This window comes from Aspergillus welwitschiae (genome assembly GCF_003344945.1).
Source record: "Aspergillus welwitschiae strain CBS 139.54b unplaced genomic scaffold BDQ94scaffold_20, whole genome shotgun sequence".
NCBI classification, from domain to species: Eukaryota; Fungi; Ascomycota; class Eurotiomycetes; order Eurotiales; family Aspergillaceae; genus Aspergillus; species Aspergillus welwitschiae.
Window position 1 is genome coordinate 393,522 of NW_020798714.1, and position 23,174 is coordinate 416,695.

Genomic DNA, 23,174 nt, shown 5'->3' on the forward strand with positions numbered 1-23,174 from the left:
TCCTGACCAGATTTGGTACGTCGTTCGCCACGGACTATTGTCCCTTTTTCTGCTTGTGTCGATGAAGAAAAAGGAATCCGGTGATAGCCTGCATTTAACTCCAAAATAGATCACGGATTCGGAAACAGATGACAAGGTTGGAGAAGTCCTGAGACAAGGTTCGAGCTAGCAAATGGAGACAATACCAAATCCCTGGCCGGTGCATATAGCATCATCTAAGGTTAGCTAAAACGAAGCTCTCCAGCGGTGGGTGATGGATGCTACGCTACCATGGCATGAGGGAATCACCTGAATATTGAACCCCTTAATGGTCACAGTATTTCACCTGTCCGTGGGACTCAGAACTCGCAGCTAGCAAATATCTCCTTCTGGACTGAAACCTTCTCTCGTCCCAGTCGAGATCCTCAGCAATACTGGAAACATTCATCACTGGATTCTACCCATCACCCCCAGTAACGACGCTTGCGACGAATGAGAGACCTGTGACAATTGTCGAGATGCATATGTAGATATGCTTGAAAGATTGGCAGTAAAAGGCGATTGCGCAAAACTTTCCTATTCCTGACAAGCGCGTCAAGAACATTGAGCAGAGTCTTGGATATCACACTTTCCAAATTTCTGGCTATATTGACTCTCCGGAGTCCGAGCCTGGCAAAGTACGGCCAGATTACTCACGCTCTTAATGAAAATGATACCTGTCGCACCAAAACTTTCGCCTCACCTACCACCTACCTAGAGGACCGTTCCGCGGCTGCTCCGAAAGTTGTCTCTGGCACTGCTCCAGGTACAGTGTGCTGGATGGAAGCATCGGCAACTTTCGAGTGATAACATAATCTTTTTTCGGATGAGAACCCCTGTCGTATCAGCCGAGCCAAGATTTTCACTAAGCTTGGAATATGTTTACTCAGACTTTGAGAATTCACTGCCTTGCGCACTCGCTACGGAACCTACAAGCATAAGGTGTTGCCCTTCGGACTAACCAACAGCCCTGCGGCATGTCAGCGCCTGGTCAATGAGGTATATATGAATTACTTGGATAAGTCACCGTCTACTTTGGCGGTCTTACTATTCAGAGCAACAATGAGATGGAGCAAGAATCTGCATGGTTTCAGTAAGGGTCTGCCTCACGGCTCGTTGCGCTAGCATGCAGGTGATATTCCACGACAGGCCATCCACTAGTGTGAATCTTATGTGATGCGAATGAAGTATCTCAGCTTCATTACCTCAACGGACGGAGTTGCACTCGACCCCCAGAAAACAGAGTCTATTTTCCTGAGAACTATTACCGGGACGGCATGACCTTCGCTGGATGACAAGGTGAAGTTTATATTGGCTACCAAGATTTCTAGAAGAAGTACTCAGCATGCAGAGATTACCATGGCTACCATCATTGGTGCCTGCCAGCCATCTGCCTGGAAGACATCAGTCTGGAGATTCTGGTAGTTGAAGAGACTGCTCGCGCTGCTGAGGCTGAGGTCTGGCCTGTATTCGCAGCCTACTGGCCATGTGGCTTCTTAACAATTGGGGACCTGTTCAAGCTCTGTCTGGTGGCGATGATGACGCTTATAAATAATCCCATTTTCTAGGGAATGCCGCCGAGGTGGGGTTTTTGCATGAAATGAATAGTGGTCAACATGCTGAATGTTCAGTATTGGTGGTGTCTACAATGGATATGCTTGAAGGTAACTTGCTCTACAGTCGATGGTTACAGTCAAGTACAGAACTTCGTTTCTAATCGGACCATGCCTAATGGAGTTTCTATTCTTTCCTCCTGATGAACATGAATTTGATTCGGTCTTTGTGGTAGTCGATCGATTCATCAAGAAAGTCTGCTCTATTCCCTGCATGAAGTCAGTTACGTCACAAGAAATGGCCCGATGATTCCAGTCAAGTGCAGAACTCCGTTTCTAATTGGACCATGCCTACCAGAAGATGAAGGTTTATGACCATGCGATTTTCGGAATACACCAGTTTGTCTTGCTCATGGCGCAACTGATGGCGTGGGGGTGGGTGGCCGGGGGCTACATTTGTCATGGATTGACAATGAGTACCGTTGCGACAGACCAACCTCGCCAATATTGAGTAGGGCGTATCTCTAAGTCTACCGCATCGCTACACCTATAACGCCATGTCACTACTCGAAGATGGCTAATCCTCATATTTGGAAGGATGTTGAACACCCCGATGACGAATGAAGAGTCTAGGAAAGTACACTACTATCGCTTATAACCAAGGGAACCATCTACTATCAGGAGCAGGTTGATGATAATCCAGCCTAACATATTGAAGATTAGACGCTCGCATCGTCACCAGAATCGCGCACAACTGAAGACATGGACGGTCCAGGCGCTAAACCATCTGCCGGTAGCGATGGCGTAGTCTTCAAACGAATGCTGGTCCCCGCGTGTATCAGACCCACGATATCTAATTTTGAACGGTTGAATGTGTCTTTGGATGAACGTGTGTAGTATCGACATCGGGCAAAGTGAAGACTATGTTTTGCCCAGAGCCATGGGATATCAGGGAAGCTCACCAACGACGATGTACAATCATTCGTCGCCCAATTGATTTTGGTTTGGTATGCACCTCCAACCATACGGTTTTGAAGATGTTAACAAAGCGAAAGAAGAGACGAGCGACTTCAAAGTGAAATGAAACAGTGTGATATTATATTCTATCTCATTTGGAGAGCTCGCGACATCCGACTTCACCTGAGCATCTTATGTGCTTTGAAGGAGCTATTACAAGACACACGATATATATCCACTCCGCAAAGTCAGTATATACATTGATCTCTTAATCAGACGAAGATGGCAAACATTGCTCTTCCTCTTCCCTCTGTGTCCTGCTTTGATAAACGCCTTGGTTCAATTGGAAGGAAGGACTTAGACACTACAAGCCAGAAATATACACAAAAGCCTATTCATTGCTCAACTCCGCTGATACCATGCGCACAACTTACAAGCTGTTTCCTTCTACTTTCTTGACCAGATTTCGCAGCTGAGCACAAGGAACTCTCGTCCCATTGGGATACTAAGGTGGCTACAGCAACTACGGCTGGTATGAGACATCGCTGATACTTATAACACGAACGCCATACCAGGATATAGGAGATACATGAGCATCAACTGTGCAGGGTGCGATAGAAAGCGGAGCGATCAAGAATCAGCCGGAGATCTACTACTTCCCCACCTATGCACTTGGCCAGAGATGTGCATTATATAAACAGTCGATCTCCTTAAGGAAAGGGAATAAATACTGAGACCTTCCTGTTCCACTCGACTGGCCGGGTGGCAGGAAATATGCCACTACTAGCTAACCCTTTTGCTGTCATGCTCCCACTGCATGATATAACGACCATGATCATCCTCGTCAGTCTGATCTGTCGGTTGCTCTGCATCAGAGATGTGTGGGCCGTTCTGGGAAAGGACACCCCACATAGAACTGAAAGTGTGATGGGTGGAACCGAACAATGTAGGGAATTCGACTCTATTAAGGGCTACCTGATCCAACTGGACTATGAACAAACAACGGGACGGATTTCACCCATTCCACGGGCCATACGAATTTTGTCAATGCACCAGACCAATTCATACCAACAATGACCCGAACTACAAAGTTTCAGAAATCTAAGCTACTAGTTCAGGAACCAGATTTCATCGAAATCAAATAAGATATGTTCCACGAGATAGAACTTCCCTTGGTGATACCTCGAAGAACAATCCCGCTAGGCTGCTCCTTCATCAACGTCTCATTCGAGCGATCGTATAGAAAAGCTACAAAACACAACATGAACGACCCTGAGAAAAAGCTGTTATTGCACATTAGGCTCGCTTGGTTACCTGTTGGTCGTCGAGGATAGAATCCTGCACCGGATTTGATTGAGTTTATGTCTTTCACATACGAGGAAGAGTCAGGTGTGAGGTATGAGACAATACAAATCTAGTTCTTATAGTAACGAAGGGTTCCAAGAGATCCATGAGTAGGAGTTCATTATTTTGAATTATCTGGCATAAATAGTCTGGAAGTCTAGCAATACTCAACACTGAGGGATCGCATAATTACAAGATCCGAACTAAATTTACGTCCATGATTTATCACATTCTCAGTTTTGTTAGTAATGAGTTCCTCTTGGATTCAAAGTGGCTCTAGTACTCGCTATCTATCGCACAGTTACTAGTAATCAACCATCAGCGACTGCGCAAACCAAAGAAATCTATCTATCGTCATTGTACAATATCCACGACCCTAGTTTTCACTTCAGTTCCATTCCAGTTAGCAACCCCAACTACCACATAAACCCCCGCATCTTACATTTACCAAATAAACTTTTCCCCGGTATATTCTATCCAAAAATACAATGACATTTCAATACAAATTTATAATAATCCACTCTTTCAGTTGGAGTACCAAGACAGAAAAAAGGAAAGATAGACAGCACCGCACCGCCCTCGTGGAATTTCCTCGTTGAGTAACCGGTGTATGTATGCTAAGTAAGCTTTAGCATTAACTAAATGCTAGGGGGGAAACTTTAAAACCGCGCTCAGTGTCAACAACTTAGTAACTTAATTATGACATTTGACTTTCGAGCAAGGGAAAAGACCGCGTGGCGGGCCCCCGTGGAGATGGAGATGACTTCCAACGTATGCACTAATGTATGTACTATGTGACTGTACTCCGTACATAGGACAAAAAGATCGTCTGTCTTCATTGGGCAAGCTGGGGGTGGTCACGCATTCTTTTCACTTCCCCTGCAACTCATCACTTAGTGGACATGTATGTACCCCACACATCGGGGGCCTGAGTACACGCGGCTAATTACGGGAGTTGATGTTTCGAAAAATCATATGCCCACCGCACAGCCACTACAACAATATGTAGACATGTTTAATGATCATGCGCAGACAAGCATCGTGGAGGTATATTTCATTTTGCTGCGCATGAACTCCCGCTCAGATACCGAACGTGGCTTTTTCATCCATCACAAGAACATGCTGATCACTGCTGATCGGGACGAATGCACTCCGTAATTCACAGATACAAAGTGTTAGGAATAAAAAGCCTCCCATGTGGCTCTTGGTCAATCAGGTCTTGTCTGACGACTCGTTCGCCGATCCCACTCCTGCGGACGCTGGGTGATCTACGGCCTCGGTTCCTTGTGCGGTAGGTGCCGCAGGGATCTCGCTGGATCGGGCACCAGAGGTCAGCTCACTAACTTGGCGTTCTATACGCCGTCAGCGCAAAACTCTAAGTAGAGGCTTCTTTTGAGGCTCCGTGCGCCTCAGTAATAGGGGAGGAAAAGGATATGAAGAATAGTAATGAAGGAGGTGGGAAGGGAAATTGCGCACCTAAATCGCGGATTCGCTGTCGGAGCATTTGATTTTCGCGCGTCAGCATCGCTGCCTCCGCCTGGTAAAATGCGCTCTCATCCCTGCTTCCCCGCCGCGCTGGGCTCTCACCGGGGCCTGCACTCCAATCCGGACCCTCTGACCCGCACGACGGCTCGGCCAGCGGTCGGAGATTGGGTGAAGCGGCTTGACTAGACGGGCGGGAGGGTCGCCGGCTGGACAAGGAGGAAGGCAATTGGTTTGACGCCCGACTGCTGGTTGTGGGGAGCGGGGGAATTGGGGGGAATGGGGTCAGCCGTTCCGCAGCAGGACCAGAGTCATCCACCACGGCCTGTGAGTGTTGCTGTTGCTGTTGAAGGTGCTGCAGCTGAGCTTGCTGGCTTCGGATCATGTGTAAAAGACGGTTCTAGCCATTTGCAAGGATCGTGGTTAGTGGTTTCCTCTTACTCATGGTGGTGCGATAGCAACGAAGAATGCGGCGAATAGTGGCACAAACAATAGTTGGATCATACCACTTGTGCTTCTTGTTCTTGTTCTAGTTCCTGATGGAGCTCCCCCAGGGACGGTGCACGTTGATGATGCGGGTCCCCGGTGGCAACGGTCGGGTTTCCCCCGACATTACTGAGCGGACTGGAGGTGCGAAGCCCGTTATGGCCAAAGGAAGACCGGTGGTGGTCGTGGGGGGTTGTGGTCGGTTCCCCGGGGGCCGAGTCACTAGCGTTGGTATGGCCATTGTTCAGGATTGAACTGGAACCGGTACGGGACCGACGGCGTTCCGATCCTGACATGCTGGAGCGGTGACTATGAGAGGGCCGATGAGGCAGATCGGTGGCTATGATGTTGCTATGGTTATTTGATGAACCGTTATTCATGTTGGGCAGGGCTGCAGAAGGAAAGTCTGGCTGGGTATGCTGCGACGATAAGTTATCGGATAAAGTCGGGGGCAGCCGACGTTGACGCGGGGAAGAGGCAGTGGACCAGGTCGGGGACAGAGAGTTGATATCGGGCGACATGACTGATGGGGGCAGGTTAAAGGGGGCCGGCCAATGGATAACAGTGGGTCTGTTGATGAGAGAGGTCCAACTGAATAGCTCAAACCACCACTTTCTGTCAAGAACCGTTATCTGAACAGTGTGTCTGTCTGCGACCACTTGCTGCCACGGGCCGGTTGGTTCAAACAATGGGTTTGGTTGCAGTGGATTGCAGAGCTGGAGCCGGCGTGCCGCATTCCTGCAACTGAAGGCGGTCAACATCAAAGTGTTCAAGTCAGACTGACGCTTTGCTGACGGGTCGATGGTCACGGGATGCCTAGATTCGGTCTAGTTCACGAGATACTGGATCCGGCACCAAATCGGTCTGGCCTGGGGAAAGACTGGAGTCGCTTCTTCCCTGGAAACGGTGTTGCAAAGCCGGTCCGGCTTTCGGTCATCTCCCGAATACCACTTCAACCCCCACGCACGTGAACAGATCGATCTGAATGTTTCGGGGAATTTTCTCAGTGGTTGACAGTGGATAAAAAGCCTAAGTGATATCGCAGCACAATGCAATCGAACATTCTGTTGCCCCCTTCCTGAGGAATGCTTGCTGGGACTTGAACGTCCCTGCAGAGAGAACCCGACTTGCCGGGCAGTACTTTCTACACTCAACAGTCGATTTTGCCTGCTTACCAGGGGATCGTCCGCCACACCATCTTGGCGTCAAGTCTTAACCAACCTTGAGAGTGGGATGGCGGCACTACCCGACCACACAGAAGCCACCAGGATGAAATGGCCTCGGTGCTGGGCTCTTGGTATAGCAGTACCCCATGTCCCGAATTTCGGACCTACTAGAGGGGTGCTACTGCTTCCTGGCTGACCAGGTGGGAATCCTTTAACATTCCTGGTTTGACAGAAAATTTTACGTAGCAGCTGTAAACAACAGCCTACTGGTTGGTTGTGCTCCAAATCGGTACAGATTACCGAAATGTCTAGTACCTTCATCGAAGTTGACTTCGCCATCTCCACCTAGATGGCCAGGGGTCAATCCATTCATTTTTGTGATAGCGGGGGTTCAACCCTGTTGGTGGCGGAGTAGTCATCGTGATTTGTTTGTATGTCAGTAGGACTGGTGGGAGTTTTGAGGTTTGCTGAAAAACCCTGTGCAGTACCGCTTGGCATATGTGATGGCGCTCGATCGGCGACAGGTTTCGATACAGCGTTCTGGAAAGCAGGGGCCAGCGTGGTCATTAACTTACTACTTGCCTTTCCCTCCATGTTCAGATACATGAGCATGACCACATAGATGTCCATTGGAACAGTCAATGACGGTAGTGGAGGAACACAAAACCCCAGGATTCGAATAAGCCGATGACACACTTGTAATACGTGAGAAAGAAGAAAAAAAAAAAAAAAGCATTGGGGGCGCCGATCGTCTTGGTCAGAGGAGGCTTGACGTCACCCCCGGCTACCCCGAGACCAGCTAATCCAACCCCGTGGGAAATGCGAAGTGGAATTATGGGTCCAACATGGAAACCGCCTAAAATGCGCGGAACACAGACCAATGCTGTGGCTTCCTGTTCTTGCAGCCCACCCTCCCCCCCGGACTACAAAACCCGGACAGGAACACTAGCAGTATTTAGTGTATATCTCTTGTTTTTTTCTGCTCGGTATCATGGTTGTCAGCTTTCATGACCCATCCGCTCGGGAGACCACGCAGTCATGTACAGCGCTCGTGGCCACCTGGAGTCCCCGGCCCCTTGCGTGGGCACACTTTTTGCGCCCGCATTATTGACAGGCTGGACCCGTTTCGGCCTGTCCAGGGCGTTTTCTTCATTTAACGTAGAGACTGGCGCACAAAGTCTAAATTGCAGTATCCTCAACATAACTCGCCATCTCTCACCGTAGGAAGAAGTCCTCCCGCACCCGTGTCGTGGCAGGCTTCCCCGAAGCGGGCATTCTTGAGACCGTCTTGTCGGCCCAGAACGGCTCCAGTGGCAGTAATGAATATCGACGACCACCGAAGTGGGGAAGCCGTGGTGGTCGCGCCGACCACTCCTGGCTCTGGGAACTCAACCCGGTTTCCCCCAAGGGTCAGGCGATGAGTGATTAAGGAATGATGTTAAGGACGGAGTTAAGCACGATGGATCCGTCCATCAGCATCGCCCCAGACCTACCCGGAAGATGACTGGCCGTTGTCAGCGTGGCAAGTGGGCTTCTTCGGAGTCTGGTTTAGGTGGTATGTAGTACCTACCACGCCGGTCCTGATTCGGCAGGCCAAATGCATCATCATTCGGCCCTAACCGTGTGCGGCCGGCTGCTTGGCCAAAGACAACCGATACCCAACAACCCATCCGGGAAATATGCATCCACTCTCCCTTAATTTTGAGTTATGCCAGTCCTGTCAAGAATTCATGCGAGTGCTCTCATCATTATTACAAGCCACAGAGAGTAGGGGCTTAATAATGGTGAGTGGCAAAGTAGAAAGGGGCAGAAGGCTGATGTTGCAGCAAGAACAAAACAAAAAGTGTAAATTGGAAATGAAAGGTCAAAGTGAACTAAGTCCCCATGCCCCGAGTCATCGGAGACGCCTGGACCGTCTGAACTCTTAATGTACAATCGCCAGCTCTCATTGGGGGGAGGAGAGAAAACTGGTGGATTGATATAAAGCAGAGTCATTCCTGCAGTGCTGCCCGTGCGATCCATGGGTGTTGCGGTAACATCACCCACTTCTTCCCCTGATACGACTGGTTGCTTGGATATAAGTACCGTGAGAGAACCCCGTCGCGGTTGCCTTTTCTGGGGTACTTGCCTGAAAAAGTAGTTTTGATACTAGTCCCAGGTAGGCCTGATCTCTTTCTCCAGTCCTCCTGCGCTCTTTCCCTTTCTGGCCTAACCCAATCTACCGTCATCTACTGCTTGTGATTACTTCTACTTCTTCCTCCCTCTTCACCCTCACCTGCTTTCTTTCTTTCTTCTCCTTCCTTCCTATACTGAATTCCCAGTCCTCCCCTAACAAGAACCTCTCAGTGTTCCTTCCTTCCCTTCTCCCGTCCAGTGATTTGCTATTGCCATTCTCACTTGCTCGCATTAATTGCCTGGTCTTCTCTATCTTTGTCTAGTCTGGGTCGGCTGTAAGTACACGCTATTCATACACCAATGTGACTGTTGCATGATGGCGTGAAATTACAAGCATCTCTGCACTTCATGCTTTGCTTTCTTTTCCCACTATTCTCACAGTCTACATTTCTCCGAATCAAACACCATGCAGCGACTAATTCAGTATATTACAGTGCGCATCATGGCTTCTCGCCCAGACAAAGACATGAGTAATCATGAAAAGATTCATGAGTCAGAAGCCTCGTCTTCTACTCAGACCGACACCATTCTTGATCCAGCGACCGAAAAGGCTCTGGAACAGCAACAAAAGCCTCAAACGCTTCCGTCAGACCCTAACGCTGGAACTACTCTACACCAACTAGAGAATGCCGCGTCCGAAAAGGTTGAGCTGACTGAGGAAGACTGCTACGACCAACTCGGCTATGCCTTTCCCAGCTGGAAGAAGTGGATGATCATTTCGGTCATCTTCCTTGTTCAAACATCAATGAATTTCAACACCAGTCTCTACTCGAATGCCCTCACCGGTATATCCGAAGAATTCGGAGTCAGCATGCAAGCTGCTCGGTGTGGTGCCATGATTTTCTTGGTCCTCTACGCCTTTGGTTGCGAGCTATGGGCTCCCTGGAGTGAGGAACTAGGTCGGAAGCCTATCCTACAGCTCAGTCTGTTCCTTGTGAATATTTGGCAACTTCCCGTTGCTCTCGCCCCCAATTTCGCATCGATCATGGTGGGACGTGCTCTTGGAGGTCTCAGTTCAGCTGGTGGTTCAGTTACCCTGGGTATGATCGCGGATCTTTGGGAAGCAGATGACCAGCAATATGCTGTCGCCTGCGTCGTATTCTCTTCTGTGGGTGGCTCCGTGATCGGGCCAGTCGTTGGAGGATTTGTGGAAGCATATCTGCCGTGGCGCTGGAACATCTGGATTCAGCTCATATTCGGGGGTTTCGTGCAGGTGGCGCACTTGCTTCTGGTACCTGAGACCCGGACAACGATCATGATGGACCGTATCGCGAAGAAGCGGAGGCAGAGCGGCGAAGACCCCAATATCTATGGACCGAACGAGCTCGTCCCTTTCAGGGAACGTTTTTCGATGCGCGAAGTCCTCATCACCTGGATCCGTCCCTTTAAGATGTTCTTGACGGAGCCGATTGTCCTCACTCTGTCTCTTCTGAGTGGCTTCAGTGATGCCCTGATCTTCATGTTTATTCAGTCGTTCAGCCTCGTGTACGACCAGTGGGGGTTTGGCACCGTGGAGCTAGGACTGTCGTTCCTTCCCATCCTCGTGGGTTACTTCATTGCATGGGGCGCTTTCATCCCAGTCATTAGAAGGAATATTGAGGAGCGACGCAGGAAGTTTGACGATGAGCGGGCTCAGTACGAGTCTCGGCTTTGGTTCCTTCTCTATACAGCCCCCTGCTTGCCCATTGGCTTGATTGGCTTCGCGTGGACCAGTTTGGGGCCTCCTGTCCACTGGATTGGGAGCATGGTATTCTCTGCCATCGTCGGTATTGCCAACTACAGCATCTACATGGCCACTATCGATTACATGATCTGCGCATACGGACCGTACTCGGCTTCTGCAACGGGCGGCAACGGATGGTCGCGAGACTTTTTGGCTGGTGTGCTCACCATCCCTGCCACACCATTCTTTGAAAGTGAGTAAATTGTTACTGGCATAGATTCTATGGGGTTCTAACGGATGATTTTTAGACATTGGCGGTAAATACCACCTGGAATACGCGTCTACCATTCTATGTAAGTCATAACCTCGATATGCTCTACGACTCAAAAGGATTTCCAAACTAACTGCATTTACTTCAGTCTGTATCTCTTTCCTCCTGGTCATTGCAGTATACGTTATCTACTGGTACGGACCAGCACTTCGCAAGCGATCGCCGTTTGCCCAACAGCTGTCGGACGCAAGAGTCGAGCTTCAGACTCATGGCCGACGGCTGTCTAAGATTCCTTCCGGTTCAAGGGCAAATTCCTTTGCGCGTTCGCAACAGAACCTACGCATTCGTCACACGCTCGGAAGTCGTCCTGGCAGTTACATAGCATCCCGCCCGGCCTCGAATGTCAACTCCCGGGTCAACTCCCGGGTCAACTCGCGAAGAAACAGCCTTTCTCGTTAAACTTCTGCCGAAATCATCGCGCATGCGACATGAAACGCTCGGATACATTCTTACGATGTCACTGAGACGATTAATGAGCTTTGATACCAATTATGGCCGATGCCTTTGCAGGTCATAAACGTTGTTTGCTTTTCTCTCTATGATCCACTGACTTGTCCCTTATATATTTTGTCCGGAAACGGGTTGGGCCTACAAAACCCAATAGTATGTGCGTGACATTCATTTTCAGTTCGAGGCAAGGCGCTGGCAGTTGGAAAATAATGAGGGACGTATTAGCTTTGCTTCTGGAGCGTGTACTAGTACTAGGTTAGCTTTCTGCTGGTTTGGTTGTCTTGGTTAGCTTTGGCCATTTCTGGCTGGCTCGAACATCTAGCTATAAGGAGCTTTTGCAGGCTCGACCGTTCACGGTCTCACCCTCGAAGAGATACCAGATGGGGTGTTTGGGACGATCAATAAAAAAAAATAAACATGATTGGAAACCAATTGATTCTTGAAGCATAAATGCCTATGAACCCACACCGGGTCCCGTATGATCTCGATGGAGATAACCATCAATGGGATGCAACCAGACAATGCAACCAAGCGGGAGCAGAACCATGGAGAACCGGGTCAAGCAGTACCGAACAGACTCGGATGGCGGGGGAAGCATCAGGTTACAGATGAAGCAATGGCCGAGCCATGCCGATGGTTGGAATGTGGAGACACCGACCTTGCATCTGGATCCGGACGGGGCCATCGGATTCGGCAGCCTCGGAATACCCTCCCCCGATCCCAGGGATGAAATTCTAAAGCCAGCCATGGGTGATATTTCCTTCAAGCTTGGCTGAGCTTGACGACCCATGTCGATTTGGTCTAGCTCGATACTATTTCTCACCATAACCTGAGTGACACTGGTACTTGTGTGCTTTGCCTTTCTCACCGTTAAGAAGATGAGATACCTTCTGCATTCTGGAGGCTGCTGATGCAGGTACCCCTGCGGGAGATCTACAGGCCCTTGAGGAATCACATGTTTGCCATCTGGGGTTTCGAAACATTCGCCGGTTTTTCTAGAATGAATTGATGTGGTGGCCCCGTCGAATGGGTCGTTCGGGTGGCATTGCCGAGGATGTAAGGGTATTGGTTGGCTTCTCACTATTGAATGACTCAAGGGAGTTCAACGCTTTCTATGGCTCCTTTACCTACAATGTTGCTCAGAAATGGCTTTCTTTAAGTGAGATATCCATTGATTAAAACATTCTTGTGACTCTTGTTGTTATATGACATGACCGCACTGCAATCAGTTTTATTCGTGGTATGTATGCTCTAGTATGTCATAGCTCACCAAATGCTTGTATTGCGCTCGACGGCTAAATATAGAGAACAGTACAGCCAGCAGGAGTCTGACTCGAGCTAATCGACGTACCAAGCAGGGGGGGTTCGAGATCATGTGGTCAATATGGAGCCATCGACCAGCGTATCGTGGCGAAGAGTCCTCACTCACTCTATCTACGGCGGATGCAGGCCAATTCGCTTGCCGCGGGAGATCGACCCGTCCGCAGCCACCCCCGGTCACGTGCTCCAGACGGTCGGTGGCCGCGGAGCGATGCTTAGTGAGAGCTGCTGTTGCGACAACTCGACGGCCAGCATGCAAATAGTCTGATCGACCCTTCTCTACCACCGTTCAGCATGGACCACGTATCTAGGGCAATTCAGCAGCCCCGAGCGGTGGTCACTCGCCTCCAGCGTTACTGTTTCCGCCGCAATTACCATCTACGACCCTCCTCTTCTCGCGTTATCCCTCCCTCCTCCCACCGCCTCGGACAACCTCGTCTTGCGGCGACCTTCAACACCTTCACTTCCAACCTCCCCAAAATCGCCCCTTTGTATCGGATAGCTTTGCGCCACGCTTCGACGATGGCGGACCCACAGTTTGCTGAGGGGACCAACCCCGAACAGGCGCGCCAGGGATTGCAGTCGCTGCAGGAACAGGGATGGGTCTTGGATGAGGACGGACAGGGCGTGAAGAAGACGTACTATTTCAAGTCGTACTTCAAGGCGGTGGTATGTTGGCCCCCTCCCCCCCTGTTTCCTGGCCCCCCTTCGATATGTTAGATATGATACGGGCGCAAGGTCATCTGACGGATCTGGAATTATTTGCAGAGCTTTGTCAACGTGGTCGCATCGCAGAGTTCAACCAAGAAGCACCATCCAACCATGACTGTGGTAAGTGTGACACATCACCGGGAGAGAAAAAAAAGGGGGGGGAAGGAAGTGGTTATGATTGAGGCTGATTTGGAATCATATTAGAGAATCGGATCGGTCGATATCCACTGGACTACCCACCATCCCCGGGGCTTAAGTGAGAAGGACTTGGAAATGGCGCAGCATTGCGACGAGGCAGCGGAGCTGATGGGGTCGGTGGAACAAGGGCAGGGGAAAAAGTGCGCTCCGGGTCGAGACTAATCCCATTGTTGGATGAAAATGGGGATTGTGTGGCGTAAGGAGCTGAGGGAGATTCATGTTAATATTGAGTGTGATTGTTTAGTATTGATTAGTGACTTGCCAGCGGAATATTCCCACCACAGCCAATTTGACCAACATGATTGATTATCATCATTAGTATTATTTTTCAAACAATCAAAAACAAGGGCGGAGGAGAGAGGGGGAGCTTCTTAGTCAGCGCTTAGGTTCCTCGTGGACAATAACTTAAACAAACTAGACCCAAAGGCGTAGTTCAACAATCAATCCAGCCAGTCAGTCAAGCTAGTCTAGTCGAACTTTCAGCTGAGCAAAATGGCTGGAATGCGCCAGTCTCTGCCCGTCTTCGGGTCATGCCATCCAACCAGATGCCGACCCGATGTGAAGAAACGAAAAAAAAACAACCAACCAACTATCCCGACATCTAATCTGACAGGGAGGTCCTGTCACTCTGCAGGTAAGCATTCCTCTCCTCCCCCGTCTCCATCCAATGTTTGCGATTGATGTGTTCATCATCCGGAGAAAATCAAACACGACTAACCGAACTACCCCCCTCTTGAGGCCTCTAGTTCGCTCATCAACCGACAACCGTTGCCCGGAAAGTGGGGACCGTAAGGTTTGGCTCAGTTCAGGGGCATCAACATTGACTCTGCAATTTCATTATGGTTTCTCTCCCCCGAGGGAGGAGTGGATATGTTGGGTTGGGTGATCAACTTCGGTGGCGGGAGAGATGCAGGTCGCGTTCACATCACATACTATCCATCTTTTGTGCGAATCTACTCCAGACTGATCCCTCTTTCTCTCTCCAGCCCATCCCCAGCTCAGCTCATCCCCCTCCCCTCCACTCAGGGGGTTCGCTTGCGCGCGCAGACCGTTTCAGATCTGCTTGTCATCACCACTAGCCCTCTAGTCGCTGGCTAGGCCCGACGGGGCAGGTTCTATGGACGGGCAATCAATAATCTAATTTAATCCCAGAAACTTTGCGCTGCTGGCCTGCCTGGAGCCTGTTTCGTCTTGTTTCGCGTTGGTCCGTTTTTTCTTTGTCACACTTCCATCTCCTCCTTCTCTTTTCTCGTTCACACAATCACTCTCATACACATTACTACTTCTTCTTCAATTCCTCTTCTCTCTTTCGCTCCCTGGGTCTTTTCGCAATCCATAATCTACGGGCCTCCACACTCCAATTGCCGACTATGACGTGTGTCTGACTCCCAATCGCTTTCCCTGATTTGGTTGTCTGTTGATCCCACACGGCCACTTCGTCACTCCCTGTCGCGCACGCCCCAAGACAAGATCTCGAGTTTAATTCGTATTCACCGTCCACCAAGGATTCACGCTGGGTGTAGTTCACCACATCTATCCGAGGTCTCTCCTTTTTAAACGAGTTTTGCTGTCCCCTACACGGTCGGACATGATCTATGCTTGAATTAGCATCGTCAACTTGCGATGACAAATTTCTCATTTTCGAGCACTCTAGTCTTTCTTTATCAATCAATGAGACCCTCATTGGTAACCCCAATCTTCGATCTCTCCCTTCGTTAATTATACCCAACCCTACTGCCATCAATTGATGCGCGTGATTTTTGTTTACTATATACCCATTCAACCATCTCAAAATAGACCGCAGGAAATCCGACGTCCGCCTTCAGGACATACAGTGGAGGTCTGACCAAGGATGACCTTAGAAATTCACTCCCCTCAACAATCGGTCAGCGAGCGCAGAGGCCAGCGATTGGCCCCTCTACAAACCAACTTCAGTCGTCCTACCGCACGTCCGGTGGAGGTTCCACCCGGCCGACCACAGCGCCCACGGCCCACAGACTACCAGGGTGATGCGGAGGCAGGTGAGCGAGTCCCATTGCAGGCCACGCCGGTTAAGCGTCAAACTTCCAAGTCCAGCCTGCGGAACATCTTCGGACGCGACAAGTCTTCCCGAAAGCAAGCCAGCGATGCTAAGCTCACGGGCATCGATGAGTTGCAACAACAAAGCACACAACCTGCAACCGAAGCAGCTCCGGTAATTCAATCACCCACAGCTGCTGCCACACCGAAGACCACCGTTTCGACGGCTACGCTCCCCACATCGCCGATAACGACGGGGTCACAACAGTCTAGGCTTCCGTCCAAATCTCGTACGAAAACAGGTAACGAGAAGCCTGCCGGGGGTGATATAGGATGGAAACCTCCACCACTCTTTCAGGCGTATCCGCAGGCCATCAAGCATGACACTCTTCCAGTCCCCGCCATGTCGGTGGATTCCATCATGCGCATGCATGCCACATCAAAGGCTAAAGCTGGCGCTCGTGAAGAAGAGCCCGCCAACGGGGAATCGACGGAGGATGGCGCGGCTCGGAAGAAAAAGGAAGACAAGGAGAGAAAACGGCATATGCGCACCCTCTCCGAGACCATGAATAAAGCAGACTGGACCCAGAAAGTCTATGTGCTGGCCACCGCTGGCTATATATTACAATATTCCGGCTCAGGGAAATACGACAGGCTGCCGGAGAAAATGTTACAGCTCGGTCCTCGGACTGTAGCCTTTGCTAGCGATGCGATTCCTGGAAAGCATTGGGTGCTGCAGGTATCGCATACCGACGAAGACGGCACGGATTCGACTAAGCCTTCCCGGTTTCGCTTCGGGTTTCACAGGTCGCCAGCCCGGCGGCTTGAGCGTTGCTTCCTTCTTGTATTCGACCACCCCGAGGATATGAGCTCTTGGCTCTTGGCCGTTCGGGCTCAGATCGAAGCACGAGGGGGCAAGAAGTATGTTTCGGAAAAGGCAGCCGATGATGGGGAAGAGCCTCAGCTTCAGACTAAGCCCAGTATCCGCCAAATGGTGACCAAAGATCCAAACCGGTTTTCCATGCTACTGAAACCTCAACAGTCTGTGTCTGAGGAAGACAAGGACACAGGTGTCAGCGTTAGCGACCAATCCCGTCGGAGCTCCTACATCTCTCTCAATCGCCGGTCGATAGTCATGCCGGCTGCATCAGAATCCCGCTCGGGCTCTATATCCACCACACATACAGAAATAACATCTCCTGTGAGCGGTACGGGACGATTCTACTCGTCTATTCCCAGCGCAAGTGTCCCCAGTTCGCCACCCAACGGTGGTATGGTAGCAGCATCTTTAGACGGCACAGCAAGTCCAAGCGTCAAAAGCTCAACGAAGCGTCGGTCGTTGAACATATCGTCGCCATCAACGATCAAGACCGCCGCCGAGATGGCTGCTGAGATCCCACGGGCACAATCGACACAACCGGATCCAGTGCTCCGCAGCACCTCGCCGCCCGCACCTAACTTCAGCGTCCCGTCTTTCAGCAAGAGATTCACTGCCCGATTTGGTCCACTTCAGGTCCCCCAGGTCTCTCAGGCTCCCCCAGCCGTGGAGGATGCAAGCAGCAAAAGTACGGTTGCTGCTCTTTCTGCATTTCCTTCTCCACCCCAATCTCCAGGCAAGGTTCCGAACGGCTTCCTACCGGAGGAGCCCAGCGAGGAGCAGCAACAACCGCAAGAGCTAGAGCCGCAACCGAAGAAGCCGTGGCCACTCCATGCAGGTCAACCTAAGAGACCACCACTGCGCGTTTCCACTTCTCAAGACTCGCTAGCCGATAATCAGCGTATAGCGGATCCCAGAAACAATCGTCTCTCTCGGATGCCTCGAAGCATACAACCCAGTACAGCAGCCCAAGTCCTGCGTCCAACAACTGCTGTCAGCGGAGGGCCGAATACCACGTTGCTTGTGGGCTCAGACGCACGTCGTGATCAGCAGCGGACCCGAGGATCTGTTATGTACCAACCAGATCCAAACACCCGTCTGCCCCCAGTGGCCATGGGTCGCCGGAAGAGTATGCCAGGGCTGATCGGACCGTCAGCTGCACCACCCCCCAACTGTCCACTGCCCAAGATCCCTTCTCCAGTCGACCCACAATCGTCCAACTGGGGTGATGCACCCGCCGACCTCCGACAGTGCATCTCGCCTTCCCCGCTACATACTATCCGGGAACAGCGCAAGAGTTCCGCTCCAATTCCAGCCGGCCACGGCATGCAAAGTCGGAGCGTGTCCCGGCATTCCAGAATGCCGCAGATCTAATCTGTCAGCCTCTAATCACTCCTTACTATACATACATTCGCCCATTCGCATGATGAACCCTTGCATGCCTTGTACATGTTCATCCTATCCTATTTCTACACATTATGCTTCCACGTCGCCACGGCACGACTTGCTTCCGTCGACTTTGACAGTCGACGATGTCGATCATCGTATCATTACATAGCGATCCAGCGTTGTTCTACCTTCTTTCTTTCTGATTTACTCCCTCTTATTATACATCCTGATACCATTCGTGAATGTACTGGCACACATGTCGACTATTACCATCTACTACCCAACAGGCTACTACTACTTTTTCCTTTTTATGCATTACTCCTGACAAAACGATAGACGTGGCGGCTCTCTGTTTTGTGACTCATTCTACTTCACTTTCTGAGATTGTATTCTATTTACTTTTATCATATACAGGCTGTTATACAGTGATCCCAGAGCGAATATACTAGACAATAATACAAAACAGGGATCTACTACTACTACTACTACTACTACTACTACTACTACTACTACTACTACTACTACTACTCCAGGCTCCAATCATTACATCTCTCTCCTTGAAGTTATGAGCTCAGCATACCGTTGCCAGTCAACAATACAGTTTCCTAATCGGCCTACCCCTTCCCAATTTCCATTCTCCAAGATTTCTTCCTTTAGAACCGCCAACATACACTACTATAGATATCTATTATCTACGGAGTACCTTTGGCAACTACGTAGATGATGCGCACGCAACTGGTAAACGAAACGGCCCGGCCCGTTGGGGTTCGTCGCTCACACGAGAATCCCGAGAATCACCCGCCTTGGCTCCGAGGGGGTTATTATGTAATGGGTAGGTAGTAGATGTTGATCATATTTCAACTTATTGATTGATACAAAGGGGATAATGGATATCTGCTAGTATGTACATAGTTGATACTTATTCAGTGCTGATAGTACTGGGAATATACTCCGGTATTTCTCTCTTTTACTCTCTCTCCTCTCCTGAGGGGCAAGCGTTCAAACAGAAGATCATATATGTATAGTATCGTAGTGAATTACCTTATTACGCATGTAGTGAATCATAAATGAGTAATTATACTATAGATCCAGCATAGTACCACTTTACGCATGCCGAGCTTGTATGTGAAAGATTCTCTCATATATTTTGTGCCAACAGTAAAAGCAATTCAATCATGGCTAGCAAGCAAGTTGTAAACCCAAAACCCGAATACCCCTACCTAACTCAGAAACAATGGAAAGGAAATGCGACCGATGTGTAGAAACGAGGTGGTGCAAGAGTTACCGTACAGATATGAAAAAGGATAGGATGGGATTAGAAAGAAGAGATGTGTCTCTTTCACGTGTATGAAGAAGAAATGCTCAATGATTTTCCGCAGTCAACTGTATGGAATGGAATCAAGGTACATCAATCGATTACTCTTCGGTGATTTCCTCCACGCGCGCCGCAAGGTCTCGCTTTACGGTGCCTGAAGTATCCGGGGCTGCTGTTGCTGTTGTAGTGGCGGACGGAGCGGATGCGGCTTGGGATTCCTCGCCTCCTACGTTCTTGGACTTCTTGGACTTTTTCTTCTTGGTCTGGATATAGAGGTTAGAGATTGCCATTCCTTCTGCGATAATCGTGGTAGATGGCTTACCTCTTGCCAACCCCACAGGGGCTTGAAACTATCCACGAACCCAACATCTTCGAACAGGTTGGGGAACAGCCATAGACCAGGGGGAACCGCAATAACTGTGATGCAGAACAGAATAAGACGGAAAATGGACATGGCGAAGAACAATCCCAGCAGACCCATCATGCCCACACTCAGGTACCAGACACCCTGACGCAGCATCATCGGCCACAGGGGGAAGAGCACCACCGCAAAGATACCTGCTACTACAGCCGCGGCCATAACCTTCTGCTTCCACTGCGGACCTTCCCACAGCCAGACGTAGTGCATCATAGGATCGGTTTCTTGGTGCTGCTCGATGCGCACCGTCCACAGTCCCTTGACACGGTTCTTGGACTTGCCATGGTTGTGGCCTGCATGGGGGTCGACTTTGGTCACGCGCAGAGCAAGAAGTGATAGGGGAAGAAGCTTAAAGACGTTCTCTGCCGAGGCGCGATCGGTGACTGGAGGAAGAAGAGAGTTCTTTTTGGCAGCCGCCTTGGCGTAAGCTGGGGACTCGATGGCGCGAATGGCACGTTTCACTGTAACTTATGAGTATCTTCCATACACACGAGATTTATGAAGAGTGGTATACCTTTGAACATCTCCTTCCGCTGCCCGTCCATGATACACGTCCGTGTCTTCAGGTTCTGCGATCGCAGGAACGCGGCAACAGCGAGCGCCTTCGGATCAGGAGGGTTGTTAGGGTTCACGGGGACCTGACGGGTCACCTGCTGGGGTTGAGGTTGTGGGGGTGCTGGCAGGTTCTGTCCTGGTTGGGCTGGCGATTGAGGAGGTGCTTGCCCTTGCCCTTGTGGCTGGCCCTGCGCTTGGGCTTGAGCAGCTTGTCGTTGAGCCTCGACTTGTCTCTGGTGAGCGGCAAGAGCTCGCATTCTCAGCTGAGTGACATATTGTTCGGTGGTCATTCCGTGCTTGGCTGCCTCTGCAGTGAGCTGTTCGCGCTGCTGTTTGGCAAATTCCTCGGGGGTCAGTCCGCGCCTAGCAGCTTCGGCGGCGAACTGCTGTTGCATGGCCGCAATCTGCTGAGGGGACGGCTGGCCGGGCGCCGCCATGGTGAAGGAGTGTATGGATTTTTATGTAAGAACTGAAATGGTTTCGGAAAAAAGGGGATGCAAGAGCGCACAGCGCAGTGACTTGCAAAAACCGAGTGGACGTTCTGGGTGGGCGATGAATGAGATGGCAGGAAGTTGGCGGGAGATGAAAAGGCCAGATGGTGTTCCAGTTGCCCTTCCACTTGCGCCGCCAGGGTCTCCCGGTCGCCGTCCACCGCCTTCTTCTCCGCACTCCGTTCTGCTTCCATTCATTCACTCGGCGCATCCATCTCCCCTCATGTTCATCTCTCCATTCACTACGTATATCAGGCCACTCCACGCAGATTCCACTCCTTTTCGACTAATGTGATTCGGGTTCCGGTGTGCTGCCTGCAGTTCGCAGCCCCATGTCCTTGAGTTTCTCCTCAGATGTGGCCTTGAATGCAACGGAGGCGGCCGTCTTCCTGGTAAGTTGCGCGCAATCGCGCTCATACATACAGCAGCCCCATTCCGGTTACTGACATCTTTCAGAGCGAAAGAGATGTAGCTGGCCAGATTCCAATTAACTTCGTCACCACATCCGCCGTATCACTTCGCGCAGCATGTTTTGGCGACAACATTTACGACCGGGATGCGGCGGGCAGATGCATCTCCAACTTGCTGGTTGTCGGATACCGCCGCTTTCTCGTGGATCTTTACTGGTCGTCTGACCAACGGTATTGGACGTTCTGCCCGTTGTCGCTCTCTCCGGATGTTCCCGTTGTGACCGTGTCGTCGATATCGCCTGCTTCTTCGACAACGACAACTGCGACGAGTGGAATAACCGCAACGACGACTGCAACGACTACAACAACGACAACGAGCGAGACAATCAAAGCCACTGTCACTGCGGTAGCCAGATCGTCGGGTTCGGTTCTATATGAGCTGGGTCCGTACCGTTGTTCATTGGATTTTGACCTGTCCGACCTGATCAATGTGTTTCGAGGCTTCTTCCAGGCGTATTCCTCCGAGCTGACTGTCTTTACGAGATACATCTCTCTCAATTTGCATGCGGCTGGGAGCGCGACGAGTCCCGACGAACCAGCATCGACTGTGACTGGATCGCAGCTACCTACGAGCTCAGAATTTGTCAGCTATCAATTTGACGAGCATCTGTCCTCCTACATATACACGCCGTCATCCCTCGCTTCCGAACGCGCCAACTTGAATCAGTCATGGTACCAGGTTGAAGACGGCTATAAGCCCATCACCGAGTACTTCACAATTCATGAAGAGCCAAATGGCGACCAAAGTACTCCTGATGGCTGGCCTTGCGTGAAGTACCTTCAGCTAGCACAAGAGAAGCGCCTTCTTATTGACTACGGGACCATCGATTCCCAACTCCAAGATTACAACTTCTCCTACATGAGTGACGTTATATTTCCACCAAACTACCTCACATCCACAGTATCCGTATCACTTGACTCCGACGGAAGCGTCGACACCGGCTGTTTCTATGATTCCGGCGCGACCACCGTATCCCAGGCCAACAACTCCTGGGCCATATCCGACTACATCCCCATACCAGAAGGGTTAAGCGAGAACTCAACAATCGCAGCAATGTCCCTCGTGGCCTCCAACCTAACCGCATGCGGCCTCACCCCAGCACTGAACAACACCCTGTTCAACCAAACAGCCGACACTCACCCTCAACCCTACACAGACATATCCCTATCCAGCTCCTGGGCTTGGTCCATCGGTCAACCTGCCAACGCCGACTCACCCTCCGCTAGCTTCAGCGCCACGGACCGCTGCGCCGTCATAGACCTAACCAACAGCGGCCACTGGCGCGCCATCAACTGCAGCCAAGTCCGCTACGCCGCGTGTCGCGTGGGAAATAACCCCTTCACGTGGCAATTATCCCCAATCCCATACACCTTCCGAGACGCCTACGACCACGGCTGTCCAGAAAATACCAGCATGGCCGTTCCACGCACCGGTCTTGAGAACACCTATTTGTACCAGTACCTGTTGACACGGACCGACGTTCTCGACCCGACCTCTGCAATTCCGAACAAGACGAAGGTCTGGCTAGATATGAATTGCATTGATGTGGAGTCTTGTTGGGTAACCGGAGGTCCTGATCAGGAGTGTCCGTACGCGTCGGATCCGCAACAGCTGGAGAGACGAACGGTCTTGGTGGCTGCTATTGCTGGGATTGTGATTTGTATTATCGCTGCGCTGACGCTATTTGTTAAGTGTAATGCCAACCGGCGCAATTCCAGGAGGAATAAGAGGGTGATCAAGGGGTGGGAATATGAGGGGGTGCCTTCGTAATTCGGTGTGATGATT

General features: G+C 50.7%; 9 protein-coding genes across 9 annotated transcripts; 7 read left to right on the plus strand and 2 right to left on the minus strand.

The window, feature by feature from the left end:
• Positions 1 to 5,084: 5,084 nt before the first annotated feature.
• Positions 5,085 to 6,361, minus strand: BDQ94DRAFT_171450 (uncharacterized protein; the record flags this gene model as incomplete). The annotated part of the gene is made up of 3 exons (XM_026771778.1): positions 5,085 to 5,224; positions 5,349 to 5,754; positions 5,861 to 6,361. 3 exons carry the CDS (start codon positions 6,359 to 6,361, stop codon positions 5,085 to 5,087), a joined length of 1,047 nt encoding a protein of 348 aa, XP_026625218.1.
• A 1,683-nt stretch (positions 6,362 to 8,044) lies between these two features.
• Positions 8,045 to 8,435, plus strand: BDQ94DRAFT_171451 (uncharacterized protein; the record flags this gene model as incomplete). The annotated part of the gene is made up of 2 exons (XM_026771779.1): positions 8,045 to 8,164; positions 8,235 to 8,435. The coding sequence occupies 2 exons, from the start codon at positions 8,045 to 8,047 to the stop codon at positions 8,433 to 8,435; spliced, it is 321 nt and encodes a 106-aa protein (XP_026625219.1).
• An 873-nt stretch (positions 8,436 to 9,308) lies between these two features.
• On the plus strand, positions 9,309 to 11,827 carry BDQ94DRAFT_50663 (putative MFS multidrug transporter). Its single transcript, XM_026775932.1, has 3 exons — positions 9,309 to 11,097; positions 11,153 to 11,197; positions 11,264 to 11,827. Exons 1-3 carry the CDS (start codon positions 9,588 to 9,590, stop codon positions 11,572 to 11,574), a joined length of 1,866 nt encoding a protein of 621 aa, XP_026625220.1. The 5' UTR covers positions 9,309 to 9,587; the 3' UTR covers positions 11,575 to 11,827.
• A 1,372-nt stretch (positions 11,828 to 13,199) lies between these two features.
• BDQ94DRAFT_145610 (4a-hydroxytetrahydrobiopterin dehydratase) lies at positions 13,200 to 14,161 on the plus strand. Its single transcript, XM_026766671.1, has 3 exons — positions 13,200 to 13,614; positions 13,714 to 13,776; positions 13,861 to 14,161. The coding sequence occupies exons 1-3, from the start codon at positions 13,240 to 13,242 to the stop codon at positions 14,014 to 14,016; spliced, it is 594 nt and encodes a 197-aa protein (XP_026625221.1). The 5' UTR covers positions 13,200 to 13,239; the 3' UTR covers positions 14,017 to 14,161.
• A 144-nt stretch (positions 14,162 to 14,305) lies between these two features.
• On the plus strand, positions 14,306 to 15,014 carry BDQ94DRAFT_50705 (uncharacterized protein). The gene is made up of 3 exons (XM_026775933.1): positions 14,306 to 14,488; positions 14,601 to 14,767; positions 14,841 to 15,014. Exons 1-2 carry the CDS (start codon positions 14,347 to 14,349, stop codon positions 14,738 to 14,740), a joined length of 282 nt encoding a protein of 93 aa, XP_026625222.1. The 5' UTR covers positions 14,306 to 14,346; the 3' UTR covers positions 14,741 to 14,767; positions 14,841 to 15,014.
• Positions 15,015 to 15,546: 532 nt separating this feature from the next.
• BDQ94DRAFT_179954 (peptidase family M20/M25/M40 protein) lies at positions 15,547 to 18,124 on the plus strand (the record flags this gene model as incomplete). Its single annotated transcript, XM_026773516.1, has 1 exon — positions 15,547 to 18,124. The coding sequence occupies exon 1, from the start codon at positions 15,707 to 15,709 to the stop codon at positions 18,122 to 18,124; it is 2,418 nt and encodes an 805-aa protein (XP_026625223.1). The 5' UTR covers positions 15,547 to 15,706.
• Positions 18,125 to 18,142: 18 nt separating this feature from the next.
• BDQ94DRAFT_145616 (uncharacterized protein) lies at positions 18,143 to 18,607 on the plus strand. The gene has a single exon (XM_026766672.1). It carries the CDS (start codon positions 18,200 to 18,202, stop codon positions 18,473 to 18,475), a length of 276 nt encoding a protein of 91 aa, XP_026625224.1. The 5' UTR covers positions 18,143 to 18,199; the 3' UTR covers positions 18,476 to 18,607.
• Positions 18,608 to 19,555: 948 nt separating this feature from the next.
• BDQ94DRAFT_171455 (Sec62 family protein translocation protein) lies at positions 19,556 to 20,864 on the minus strand (the record flags this gene model as incomplete). Its single annotated transcript, XM_026771780.1, has 3 exons — positions 19,556 to 19,717; positions 19,777 to 20,333; positions 20,387 to 20,864. The coding sequence occupies 3 exons, from the start codon at positions 20,862 to 20,864 to the stop codon at positions 19,556 to 19,558; spliced, it is 1,197 nt and encodes a 398-aa protein (XP_026625225.1).
• A 386-nt stretch (positions 20,865 to 21,250) lies between these two features.
• On the plus strand, positions 21,251 to 23,159 carry BDQ94DRAFT_160200 (Lectin C-type domain protein; the record flags this gene model as incomplete). Its single annotated transcript, XM_026769185.1, has 2 exons — positions 21,251 to 21,310; positions 21,375 to 23,159. 2 exons carry the CDS (start codon positions 21,251 to 21,253, stop codon positions 23,157 to 23,159), a joined length of 1,845 nt encoding a protein of 614 aa, XP_026625226.1.
• Positions 23,160 to 23,174: the final 15 nt, after the last annotated feature.

Bases quoted from the DNA above. Each gene is read 5' to 3' on its own strand.
- BDQ94DRAFT_50663 (XM_026775932.1), top strand. From the start codon at position 9,588: ATGCAGCGACTAATTCAGTATATTACAGTGCGCATCATGGCTTCTCGC. The intron at 11,098-11,152 runs GTGAGTAAATTG...GATGATTTTTAG, and splicing joins TGCCACACCATTCTTTGAAA to ACATTGGCGGTAAATACCAC. The intron at 11,198-11,263 runs GTAAGTCATAAC...CATTTACTTCAG, and splicing joins ATACGCGTCTACCATTCTAT to TCTGTATCTCTTTCCTCCTG.
- BDQ94DRAFT_145610 (XM_026766671.1), top strand. From the start codon at position 13,240: ATGGACCACGTATCTAGGGCAATTCAGCAGCCCCGAGCGGTGGTCACT. The intron at 13,615-13,713 runs GTATGTTGGCCC...AATTATTTGCAG, and splicing joins AGTCGTACTTCAAGGCGGTG to AGCTTTGTCAACGTGGTCGC. The intron at 13,777-13,860 runs GTAAGTGTGACA...GAATCATATTAG, and splicing joins ACCATCCAACCATGACTGTG to AGAATCGGATCGGTCGATAT.
- BDQ94DRAFT_50705 (XM_026775933.1), top strand. From the start codon at position 14,347: ATGGCTGGAATGCGCCAGTCTCTGCCCGTCTTCGGGTCATGCCATCCA. The intron at 14,489-14,600 runs GTAAGCATTCCT...TGAGGCCTCTAG, and splicing joins GAGGTCCTGTCACTCTGCAG to TTCGCTCATCAACCGACAAC.
- BDQ94DRAFT_145616 (XM_026766672.1), top strand. From the start codon at position 18,200: ATGTTCATCCTATCCTATTTCTACACATTATGCTTCCACGTCGCCACG.